Source organism: Kryptolebias marmoratus, linkage group LG19 (assembly GCF_001649575.2).
Source record: "Kryptolebias marmoratus isolate JLee-2015 linkage group LG19, ASM164957v2, whole genome shotgun sequence".
Classification (NCBI taxonomy): domain Eukaryota; kingdom Metazoa; phylum Chordata; class Actinopteri; order Cyprinodontiformes; family Rivulidae; genus Kryptolebias; species Kryptolebias marmoratus.
This window is the reverse complement of record NC_051448.1, coordinates 11,748,713-11,761,368: the sequence shown is the minus strand read 5'-3', so window position 1 is coordinate 11,761,368 and position 12,656 is coordinate 11,748,713. Positions and strand designations below refer to the sequence as shown.

Genomic DNA, 12,656 nt, shown 5'->3' with positions numbered 1-12,656 from the left:
TGTATTTGTGAAGAAATTTGCTTGCTCTTTAGGAAATACACTTGTAAATAAATGTGATGTTAGGAATTTTAGATGTGTTTTTGTGTCAGAAGGGTGAGAAATATCCTTTTGCTTGGACCTGCACAAATAAATGAACGAATACTGTTGTGATCAATAAAAGGCAAACTAGTAAACATCTCCAAACTCCAGACAAAATTATTAAATTCAATTATAAACGATTAAAACGTGGAAGTTTTGTGACAAACACAATGGAGTTTGAGACCGTGACAGACGCGGCTTTTATTCTGAAATCCGTGCGCCGGAAGTGTAGTTGTTGTCGCCGCCGTTGGATCACAGGCGAATCAGAAAATCAATTAAGTTATGAAAAATATCGTTAATTGCCTTTCTTTGTCACCGCAGCTCGTGAAGAAATGGCGGATCTCCAGATGTAGGACGTCTGAGGCAAAATGCTCTCCACGTAATGGGCCGCTTCCCGACGACAAAGCCCGTCTCAGTCGACAAGAATATTTACGTTTTGTAGGTAAGTTAGCCTGTTAGCTAACCAGTGAGTTCAAATTAGCTAGTCGGTAATTAGCTGTATGGTTATATGTGCTTTCTGCATCGTATTTACTAAAGATGTCATTACTTCATTGCAGTCATTACTTCATCATGTGGACGCCTTTTAAATTAGCGACCTACAGTGCTGCGTTCATGCAATTACTGATACACGAAATACTCCATTCTTTGTTATATTATGCAGTTTTGTTCACCAGTGAGGACATTTAAGGTTCCTTTGCCCACCGTCTCGCATATTCAGCTACTCTGTTAGCCATTTTGCTAAAGTGGCTTAATGGCTTTTGTTTGTAGTGTATGTGCATCGCTTGAAAAAACAAACAAACATGCATTCTGTAAATTATGATCCTTTTTTGAAAGACAGATTTGTTCACATAGACTGGTACACAGACACCACTGCAAAGTCTGGGGCCAGATTTGAGAAGTAATAATGTGGTAATTGTTTTTATATGAAGCTGTTTGTGTTCATTTTGCACACAGCTCTTGGTGCTCTGAGATTTTTCTTTGTTACTTTGCGTTATCTTTGTACAAAGGGGGTTCAAAATTAGTCCTAGGTAAATAAAAGTTCATAATTTTATATATATTTTTTTGTTCATTTGGAGAGTATTTGTGTTAACATTGAAGAAAGGGTTTAAAAATTAAAGCAGCATTTGTGGCAGATCTTCCCTAATTTGGCTTAAATGTAACAACATATGAGCAGCTTTAGAATTGTATGTTTTACCTTTAAAGCCAAATGAGTGATTTCTTTTTTTTTTTTTTTTTTGCATTGTGTTATGATATTTGGCAACATTGTGCCAACTTTGCTGCACCACTGTTAGTTCATTTCCAGGCCTGTAGACTTGGATAATGTTCTGGCATCCTTTGTTCGCTTCCTGTCTTTTTCTTGCCTTTTCGAACAGAACCACAGGAAAAATCAGACGGGCTGATTTGAGCAGTCGAGTTTTAATTTTACACCCTGTGTGTGGCTAGGTTCTGTCACTTACTTACCTTGGGAAGGCACCAGAATGCACACTTAAGATGTTCTGCCCACTCCTCAAGTCCACCACTCGGGTGGATGTTGAGATGTGTTTGAAATGAGAGAACAAGGATGGCTTTAGGTCAATGACATCTCTTTTTGGCATTACCTCTTTCAGCAAGATTCTCATAGTTTTAAAAAATATTTTAGAGTACATCTCTCATTAATTTTGTTCTCTGCCTTGCTGTTATGGAAATACTGACAAATCTCTTCCGAACAGATGAAAATGAGCTGATGGTTGCGAAGGTCTGCGGCAAGACGTTGGATAAAAGAGAGAGGCTGACCGGAAGATGCCAAGAAAAAAACAACAGAATCCACAGCCAGTCAAGTGTAAGCGTTCGATTGTCCGTATTGAGAGTTTGAAGCATAAACTGGGCCCGGTGTGTGCAGCACTTGTAAAACAATCGCATCTTTCACATTTTAGCACGCACCGCATGTTTTGTGCCCTGGGAGATTAAGATTAACTGTCTGTCAGCGCTGTCCCAGTTGTTTGCTTCCTCTGCTCACATCTGGACACCACTCGCTGGCGTTAAAGGCGCAGAAATTTTTCACAGTTACCATGCCAAAACGGCACAACCCTGACGAGTAACTCAGTAATTTCCCATTCCGCCTTTAATGGAATTAATGTGTTCCCTCTGAAGTTAATACTAAAGTGTAGCTGTTGTACATTAGAAATCTGCGAGCCTATTAAGTCTCTGTAAAAACTGTGGAAATGTATTTAAGTTTCACTCCTGTGTTACTCTTTCGATGCCTGAATGAAAACGAAAACAAGTTATTAGTTTGATGCATCATTTAGATGCTTTTTGGTTTATGTACGACTATATGAAATGCTGCAGGTACACAGGTGATAAAAGTTAACCTAAGCTTACAGTCTGGAATAATAATTAGTGTCATTTATAAACTGTCAAAGACGTATCTGATCAATTTTGCTCTCCTTGTTTTTACAGATCGGCACGTCATAAAACAAGGTTTTTCTATGCTCTCAGATTAAATCCAGTGACTAGCTGATCTAAATAATTTATGGAAAGGCGATCTCTACAGCACGATCTTAAAGGGATAGTTATTTATTTTATTATTTTTTGTGTGTAGAGTAATATATTTGTGATTATGTTACATTTCTGCTAGACAGAGAATCCCTTCTTGATTCTTCGAACTGTGATCTCTGTGACTGTTTATCGGCCGTCAGGCACAGACCACTCCTCATACAGCCTCGCTTAAAATATATACATATTTATCCTTTTAATAAATATTCTCATTATGTCAGATATTTTTTTTCTGTAGCTGATGGCATCTTTTATGTAGATTATACTTGAAAAGGTCCTTATGCGTGTCATGCTTGATGGTTTGCTGAAGAGTGACAGATGTGTGCTCGAGCTCCATTAAGCCTTGGAGGCCAAGTTATAAATTCAGGCATCATTAGCTGTAACTGTAATAAAAGAGCTCCATCTGTCAGTTTATTTTGGTTTCAAAATACTAAACTGTAAGAAAATATATTTGTCTTTTTTTATCTTTCTTAGTATATAGGGGTTTAAAACTTGTCTAAATTTTCTAAAGCATTACTGGAACAACCAGCCAGAAACACCGTAATATTTATGAAATAGTATTTACCTTTTCCCAGATGGCTGAAGGTGGTATTTTTTTATTATAAACCTTGTGCAGCCAAGCTCAGTGTACTTACAGAGTCCCTGCTCTGTAATACATTTACACTTGTTTGTTTCTCATCATTAGTGCCAAATATAACACCGCTACTAAATGTTCACGTAAAATATGACAGCATTGTCATTACAACACGATATTTGTATTTGCAAAACCCTCATTTTCTTCATTTTTAACCGCAGTGGATTCTGAAGATGGTGTAGCCCTCGAAGCTCCAGGAAGCCTCCCCATAGATACCGACTTCCTTCTTGGACAAGACCTCGTGTTTGATGATCCAGATCATGACAAGATTCTAAGCCTGGAAAAGTTTGCAGGTTTGTACATTTAAATAAGGTCAAAAACAAACCCAATGACTGTTTGGTTTCATCTTGCCTCCTGTTGTTCTTCAACGAACAGCTCACTGTGGCTCCGCCCCTTTCTCTTCATGTATTCTTTGGGTGATTTCAAAATGACAAAACGAGACAATAAGTGTGTGGTGTGCTTTTGAGATTAATTTTTTGTTTGGATTAAGATTCTTTTGACTTCCAGCTTCCAGTTGGCCCCTAATGACTCCCTCCAAAAAAAATCGTAATTTTATCTTTTTTTCTCTGATTGCACCGGGCTGCAACTCTCAGAGAAAACTTTTAAAACCTCAATTTTACAGCCACTCGGGATTTTTTGGCTCAGTGTGAAACACATGAAAGCAAAAGGAGAAAGTGACATGGTTTGGCAATCTAGACATAATCACCACACAACGTAGCACTATTTATGGCCCTTGGTTTTGCACAGAAAAGCATACTCAACCACTAATAAAACACACGGTATTACTGTTGCAAGAAAAAAAAAATGACCCAATTTCCTTTGGCACTTGCAGAGACCTAGAAATAGCAAGCAGGGACCCGTCTTATGAAGGAAAGGCACATAATGTCATAAAGTGATCAGTCGGGGGTCCTAACAGCAGCAACGACAAATGTGTTGATTTGTTCGGGTCCAAATTTAGGCTGTTTCTGCATCAGATGGACGAAAATGGGGAGTTTGTTGTTGCAGCTCTGTCATGTCAGATATGTTGGGCGTAACAAGCAGACATGCTATTGGAATTTTTTGGTAAAAAATGTAATCATTTGAATATTAATCCATATAAAAGCCTACCACCCGTACCCCCTGCGCGCACACAGAAAAAGACCAAGTTACAGCCCTTCATGCTTTTCAGTGTTCGTTTCGCCCTCTGATCATATAATTAATCGAGTTCAGAATGTGACAGTACAACAAACTGTTTCTTATGTTGCTAAAAAAAAACAAGTGATGAGCTAAACTAAGTCGTCTTAACGCCATTTTGAAAACAAACTCAACAATTGTGAGAGGAGGCACATTAATTTGTTGCATTCATTTTAACCAGGGCTAATATTAGCAGCTGTTTTAAGACTTAGGACTATTGTCTATTTTTTATTTTGTTAAAAAAAATGTAAAAACTTCGGTGTCCACATGGTTGGGATGAGGAGCTGTTAACTTATCTGAAGTGCCGCTGGTGAAACTCACCTCTGATGGGACAGAAGTTGCTGGGATGCACACGTATGCCGTTTCTAATTCTGCGCGCCAGGAGTGTTTCCATTCCTTCGCGTGTTACAAGTTTTAATCCATCAGTTTGGAGGAGTGGGGAAGTATTCTGGCAGGAGCTCTTCCGTGTCTGTGTTTTCCATTTTGTAATCCTTTCCCAATTAAAGCACGACGGCAGAAACAGACGTAGGGATCACATCCAGGTTTAGCATGCCTGTCTGGAGAAGCATCATGGTGGATGGGAAATAACTTTCAGCCACTTACAGCCACCTCATTGTGGTGTTAGTCGGGTCTTACTACCAGGTGCCAGTGAGAGGGAAAAGACATCTGCTTATCAAAGCAACAATCACTTTATTTATTCAAGTATTAGAAAATCCCTGCCCATCCTTAGTTCCTACATTTTTTTGTGTGTTTTCAGACTTTTTATATTGAAATAATTCATTAGAACTGTATTTCACACATTTCTATTTCTAACTAGTTCCTCATTCAGTCACGTTTCCTTACGTTAGGTGATGAAGAGCAGCGTTTCTATACTGCAATCAGAACAAAATAAAACTAAAAAATCAACATCCTGCTCATATTTGCCAGTTTGGGTTTCTGTCAGACTGACTGATCTGAGACGTGACAAAGAAGAAGAAGGAACAGAGACACCAATATTATATTAGGGTCATAAAAATAAGACCATTACCATCAAGGACACCATTATAGGAGGGCATTTCATCATCATCATCATCATCATCATCATCTGCTACCTCTGCTCCCACTACTCCACTGCCATTATCGGTTCCCTCGTCATCATCATCATCATCACTGCTACCATCATCATCTTCTGCCCTCATTATCATCATCATCATCATCATCATCACAACCAGCAGCCTCACCATTATAGTCATCATCATTATCATTAGGCTCCGTAATCATCCATGAGGGGTTTCCAGGGGCCACGATAAAAGGGCATTTCAGCTCTCGCGCTCCTCACTTTGTGCTTCAGCATCTGGAGAGGAAGCCGGTCTCCGTTGTGCTCCTTCGCCCTCCGAGAGCTCCGCGTTTTGGATTCTCGGAGCTCTTCTCGTTGCCTCCCGGAGCAAAAGAAAACGTCTCTTTTGTTTTTCCTTTGACCCTCGACCTTGTTAACAGCATCGTGAGTATCTTTTGTTTCACTTCCTCTGGAACCTTGTTTGCCAGTGTGAAGTCAGGGCCGTCTGCCCCGCAGTTGCAGCTACCTATTTAGTGTGATGCATTTCGTTTGGAATTTCCTGTATCTGGTAGTGGTTTTCAGATGGTTTTGCTGTGCTTTGTGTTAAAATTTGAACTTCTGAAACTAAAGAGCTGTGTAGCACATGCAGCATGGCCACTACATAGAACCTTTATGAAGTGTCGGCAAAAAAACCCAAAAAAAACTAGTTATTGGATTAGAAAAAAAAAAAAGCTTTGTCATGCGAGTTGCCAAAATCTTGTAATTTCTATCTGACTGTTGATAGCATCCATTAGACATACTTTATCAGTGGAATTACAAGAATGTTAACTTTTCAGTGTTAAGTCAAATGTGCATACATTTGTTTTTACAACACGTGCACAATAAAGCTTTGTTCAATGGTGTTGGAGCACAATTTCAACTAAGTGTCTACTTTTAGGACTATCTCCTTAAAACCATGTGTCTAAACCTTTCTTTCCATGCAGTCATGAGGCTGCTGCACAGTTTATTGATTGGTTTATTCATCTTATTGTGTTTGTATTATTTAAGTCGTTGTTGTTAAAAAGGGTTTAATAAGACCAAACCTGAGAGTCAGGGATGAGTCTGCCTCAAATAGAGGATTTTAAAGTATCTAGGCGTTTTGGTTACGAGTGATGGCAGGATGGAACGGTTGACAGATCAGTGAATCAGAGCCTCTAGAAGAAGGCTCCAACCCTCATCTGTTGTCATGAGATATGGACCGTGACCAAAATAGGATACAAATGGTTGAAATGAGCTTCTATAGGGGTGCTGGGTTGAGCCCTAAAGATAAGGTGAGGAGCTTTGTCATTCAGGGGGAGCTCAGAGTAAAGCCTCTGCTCCTCCACATTATAAGGAGTCAGCTGATGTGGTTCAGGCATCTGATTAAGCTGTCTCCTGTGTGCTTCCTGTGAGGTTTTCTGCCTATGACCCACTAGGAGAAAACCCTGAGAAATACCAAGAAGGTGGATTATATTCCCTCTGTAGTCTGGGGATGCCTTGGGATCCCCCAGGAGGAGCCGGAGAGCGTCCCTGGGAAGAGAGAAGTTTGGATTTACCTCCTGGACCAGTTGCCTCTGCGACTCCACCACAGATGGATGGATAGAAAATAAAGCCTTGTGCATTACTGGGGGTTTCCACACATTAATGCTGGGCATTGTATCATAGCAGTGGTTTTGTTTTAGCTAATAAGTAGATTGTGTTTGTTTGTTTTTTTCTGAAAACATGCCGTGCCTAATGAATGAAATGTTTCTGTTTGCCTTTCCTTCACAGAAGTAGCAGCTGAAATTGGTTTCTCTGTGTATCCTCTGGGTGATGAGGAGAGTTCCGCCTACGGCCAGCTCAGCATGGAAAGCAAAACGGACAACTCGCGCGGCACAGCTGACAATAGGAGAGACAACGAGGGCAGAGCAACTCAGTCCGAGCCAAGTTTCCCTCCTTACCTGTCCTGCAGGGGCTGTGGACAGCTTCGTGATGAACCCCTCGGACCTGGCATAGACCTGGTCGGCCCGTACTGCCTCAGGTGTTGCAAAGCCTCCAGGGAGGCTAAAAGTACAGACTTCTGTTCGCCTTTTGAGAGCAGCGGCGGAATCCGCTCTGGTCCGCAGAGCGGGGCAGATTCCACGTCCGACTGCGAGGGGATGGACAACGGACTGGGTGACAGGGATGAACTGTCCGCTGAGGACAAATTGTCCAAGCAGCACTCGTGTCACCTGTGTGGCTTCTCCTCGCGTTACGCCAACCACGTGAAGCGGCACATGAAGACGCACAACGGAGAGAAGCCCTTCAACTGCTCTATGTGCACTTATGCTTCGGCCCAGCTGGTGAACCTGCAGAGACACCTCCGCATTCACACTGGGGAGAAACCCTACAAATGTGACAGATGCGCTTTCGCCTGCAGTTCCCTTGGCAATCTCAAGAGGCACCAGCGCATGCACGTGCCCTCTGCTTTGTTGGGACAGGAAGCCGTGCCACGGTCTGCTTGTGTCCAGAACAGCTTGAAGAGGCCCGTGAGTGGCCAACGACCTAACGAGGAAGTGTCTGGTGCTTCAGGTAAGGCCGCTTCTCTTTTCCTGTGGTTTGAATACTTGTGCACGTAATTACCTTTTCAAATAATGTTGACCAATGACGGACCTCTTTTATGATCTGTCACTCTCTGATCTCATGAAGTCTCTGAGGTTGCAAGGCCAACATCTAACCTCAGTTTGGGAGCCCAGAACAGTGACTACTTATCAGTCTTTGATGGCTTAAAGGGAGCATCGCCACCACCCATACCTGCCTCCAATCCAGCGTCCGGCCACCAGCCGTCACCACTGCTGGAGATGACAGGCAGCAGCAGCAGCAGGACTACCAGAGGCGGCGTAGCAGAAGGCGCCGCTCTCCCACCTTCCCTTTTTCCCTATACTTGCCGATTGTGCGGCATCGTCCTGGAAGACGAGGACGGCTCCTCAGCCCAGATATGTGCCAAGTGTACCCTTGAAATGCTGACTAAAGACTCCTCTTCGTCTCCCAACAGCCCCGGCGAGCGCAGCGACAAGGTTTACACTTGTGCCGCCTGCCCCTTCCTCACACACTATCCCAACCACCTGGCACGCCACATGAAAACTCACAGCGGCGAGAAACCGTACAAGTGCCCGCAGTGCGACTACGCCTCCGCGCACTTTGACAACCTCAAGCGCCACCACCGAGTGCACACGGGGGAGAAACCTTACAAGTGCCACCTGTGCGATTACGCGTGCGGGAACCTGGCCAACCTCAAGCGGCACCAGCGCGTGCACTCGGGCGCCAAGCCCTTCCAGTGCGCCGTGTGCAGCTACAGCTGCAACCAGAGCATGAACCTGAAGCGGCACATGCTCCGGCACACGGGCGAGAAGCCGTACAAGTGCCAGGAGTGTGGCTACACCACCGGCCACTGGGACAACTACAAAAGGCACCAGAAGAAGCACGGCGTGGCCACGGACGGCTGGGTCAAAGTTCCGATGATCGGAAACGACGCAGAGGAGGACGTGAGGAAACGGATGGGAAGTGGCATTCAGAGTCACAGGAAGGAAGCGGGAGTCGGCATGCCGTACATGCCAAGGGAGGGGGGGAAGGCAATACATTCAAACTACAAACTTGAGATTGCATAAACTCTAACTCAGAAAAAACGAAGCTACCAGCAACCTTTCTGGTTTATTTTCACCAAGCCTTTTGTCCAGTTTTCATTTGTTTCAGTGTTACGTCAGAGATCTTCTGAGGCTGCTAATTGTTTGTATGTAGTCAGATTTAAGATGGTTCTTTTTTTTGATTATTTTGAGGCCTTTTTGGGTTAAATAATAGGGGGCTGAGAGTTTGCCTTCTACTTTGCTTCCTGTGGAGTTAAAAGGACTTCAGTGAAAGCTTCCTATTGTCTCATTTTTTAAACGGCGCCACGCCGGGCTTCTTAAATCACAACACATGCACGTTTCACTCTAAAAAAGAAAGTTATTCCCAAGTACTTGTAACTTTAGGGGACATTTGCCTGAGCCGTAAGAGATGCAATGTGTAGTTGTCTTCATATTTTTTATTACATTTAAAAAAAATTGCTGTATTTTTTTCCCCAAGTTTATTAAAGTTGTGGTCACATTTTTTTTAACCAAGTCACTTAATTTTTTAAATCCGTCTTCTTTTTTTTCCCAGAACCCTAACCAATATATCTTTTTGTGTTTTCATTATTGGGTTTGACGGAGTTGTTTATGAATAGCGAGTATTTTACCTGCAGTAGACAGAAGTCAGAATGAGCTCAGTTTGGAGAATCACAGAGAAGTTCTGAGCTAACAGCTGCTCAGGCGGGTTCCTTTTTTTCAAGTGGATGTCAGACATCTCAGGCAAGTCGAAGCACGTTCATTCCAAAGCGGTTCAAAAGAACGCCATTTTTATTGACTTTTACACCATCTGTGTCAAGTAATTACATCGACTGGATCTGTTGAACATCTTCTGTTTTGCTAAACACTTAAGAGTGAACCATGTACCAGCCGGGCCAGTTTTCAGTGTAAATAACCATTGATGTTAACCATAATGTAAAAATTTAAAGACGTTTTTTAGATGGCTAATATCCACTCTGGAGTCTGACAGGCTGTTTTCTGCAGGTAAGACACTGACTCTGACAACAACTCCACAGAATTCAGTTTTGTTTTTTTTTACATTTGGTTTAAAATTTGTGCAAATTCTGCACTTTTCCTGAGCTACACATTGCACCTTCAGGCTAAGTTTTTCCAGAAGGCCATGTTGTGCTTTGTTAGCTATAGGACGCAAGCTCTGCTAATGGAATGCCTTCCGATTAATGTATGTAATACTAAGTGCTATTTAATAGTACTGTAATAGTTTTAGACATGATTATATAAGTCATTTAAACTATGGTGACCTCACTTGAATAACTCCATTTTTTTAACTCCTCTTTTTTTTTTTTTTTTTACTCAAGACTTCGGAGTCTTGATTTGTAATTTGAAGACATGGGCAAAAAGGGAAATAATTAGTAATAATTTATTAAATACCAAGACTGCATGAAAAGGCTTGTTAACGAGCTGTGTTCAACACGTAAACATCCAACATTTTAGAACCGCTGGAAGATGCCGAATCAACAGTAATGACTGTTAAACAGGTCGTATTTTGTTTGTTTTTTTTCAACAATTTTATCAAATATAAGTAGACTGAGGCATGTGAGAGAGTTTATTGTACCACACCTTAACTTCAGGCACGTATTTCAGAATGAAAATATCAAATACGTGCCCCCAGCTCACAGATGGGTTGACACAAACTAAAATAAAATTCAATAAAATGTTTTATTACTGTAAGAAATCACCCAGTTGGTATTGTTATGGCCTGCATTAGCCTGCTGCTCGGTTTTTTTAAACAGCACACCGTCCACACGCTGCACTCTGGTGCTCCAGGCGTATTTCTCTGCTTGGGTTTCTCCTGCACTCATTCGACGCACTGGCCTCTTCTTCAGCTGGCACGGCGGGGCTGTATGACGCCGGCGCTCGCAGTGCAGCTGTTTCGCTGCATCATCCTTCACTGCAGGACCCTCGAGTTCATCACCGAGCAGCTCGGAGCTCCGCCTCAGCGTCGTGTCGAGGATGTTTTCGTCCTGATGTAGTCACTGACCTCATTAAGATTCCTCAAGCGTTGCCAAAACTTGTTCTTGTTCATTTATTCTTCTGCTCCAGTTCTGATTCATGCAGTCTAATACTCAATGACTCTGTTTTCCCAAAAACCTACTTCTTATTTTAATCTTGTGGAATAGTTAAACCTATGTATCAAACAAGTTAAATATATCTAAAAATGACTAAATATATTTTTTGCCAATCAGCTAAACTATATATTTTGCCTCTCAGCGCGGCGTGCCACTTTATTTTCTGTCAAAGTGAAAAAAACTGTCATGTTCCTTTTTTTTGTGTGTGTCGTCTATTTATTTAGATGCCTCCCAGTTGACAACTTTTAAAGAGGGCAAAGATAACCAACTCTGATATACGGGGGATTGATTTCAGGAGACATTAAAAAGATGGGAGGCGGGGGGAAACATCTCTTTGTGGTTTCAAAAAAAAAAAAAGAAACACAAGGTGACAGTTTTGGCATTAAAAAATGAAAAACATATGTATTTTTTTCATGACTGAGTGATTTAAAATGTTTGTTTTTCCTCATACGAACTTGTACTCTTAGCATATAATTTTTTAAAAAGTTTTATATCATAAATGTTTTGTCCTTTTTTTTTTTTTTTAAACGCCTTTTAAAGGGAGAGTGTTGAGCCACCTCTGCATTGATTCCAGTTAACATTTACTGTGAAAAGAGATGAAACTGTTAGTAAGCATGTGAACAAGTACTAGTTTTCCCTCCGTGGCTGTGATTGCACTCGTAGAGGTGCGCTTCAGTTTGAAAGGTGTGCCGTGTCATTTATCGGAAAGCTAAGAACTGTGATTTCAAACTGGTCTTCGTGAACAACGAGTATATGCAAGGGGGACGTTTTTTCCAGGTTGCCAACTTGCCGTGTCACGATTGGAGCATCGATCCCATACCTTTACAGCACGGACAACCTGCAAGTGGCCAGTTGTGTCTTTATGCAGTGTCTCATAAATGCCTTAAACGAGGAAATAAACACATGGATCTCATGTCATTTGATGTCAGACATCAGACTGCTTGTCTCTCTCTCTCTCTGTTTTTTTTTTGTTGTTGTTTTTAATAAATCCTGACAGACTCTAGAAGCAGTTTTATCAGTCTGGGAGGTCTTTCTGGAAGAGACCACTGAAAAAGAAATGTTTATCTCAGAACGAAGGCGATCACCTGATCTGCTGCATTACAGTAAAAGTTTGTACAGATTGTGTTTATCCTGATAAATTGGGATAATTTTAAAACAAGCTTCATCTCCAATAAAGAAAATCTTTTAATAAAAACAACAAAGTATGATAAACTGGCTAAGAGTGTACAGGTGCTGGTCATAAAATTAGAAAAAGTAGATTGATTTCAGTAATTCCATTTAAAAAGTGAAACTTGTATATTATATTCATGCATTACATACAAACTCATATATTTCAAATGTTTATTTCGTTTAATTTTGATGATTACAAATGACAACAAATGAAAATCTCAAATTCATCATATCAGAATATTAGAATATTACTGAAGACCAATAAAAACAAAGGATTTATAGAAATGTTGGCCAACTGAAAAGTATGA

At 41.3% G+C, this 12,656-nt stretch overlaps 1 protein-coding gene across 1 annotated transcript; it reads left to right on the top strand.

Annotated features, from left to right (window-relative positions):
- Nucleotides 1-284: 284 nt before the first annotated feature.
- On the top strand, nt 285-12,296 carry znf513a (zinc finger protein 513a). The gene is made up of 5 exons (XM_017427247.3): nt 285-520; nt 1,788-1,897; nt 3,406-3,537; nt 7,242-8,021; nt 8,139-12,296. Exons 2-5 carry the CDS (start codon nt 1,858-1,860, stop codon nt 9,095-9,097), a joined length of 1,911 nt encoding a protein of 636 aa, XP_017282736.1. The 5' UTR covers nt 285-520; nt 1,788-1,857; the 3' UTR covers nt 9,098-12,296.
- Nucleotides 12,297-12,656: the final 360 nt, after the last annotated feature.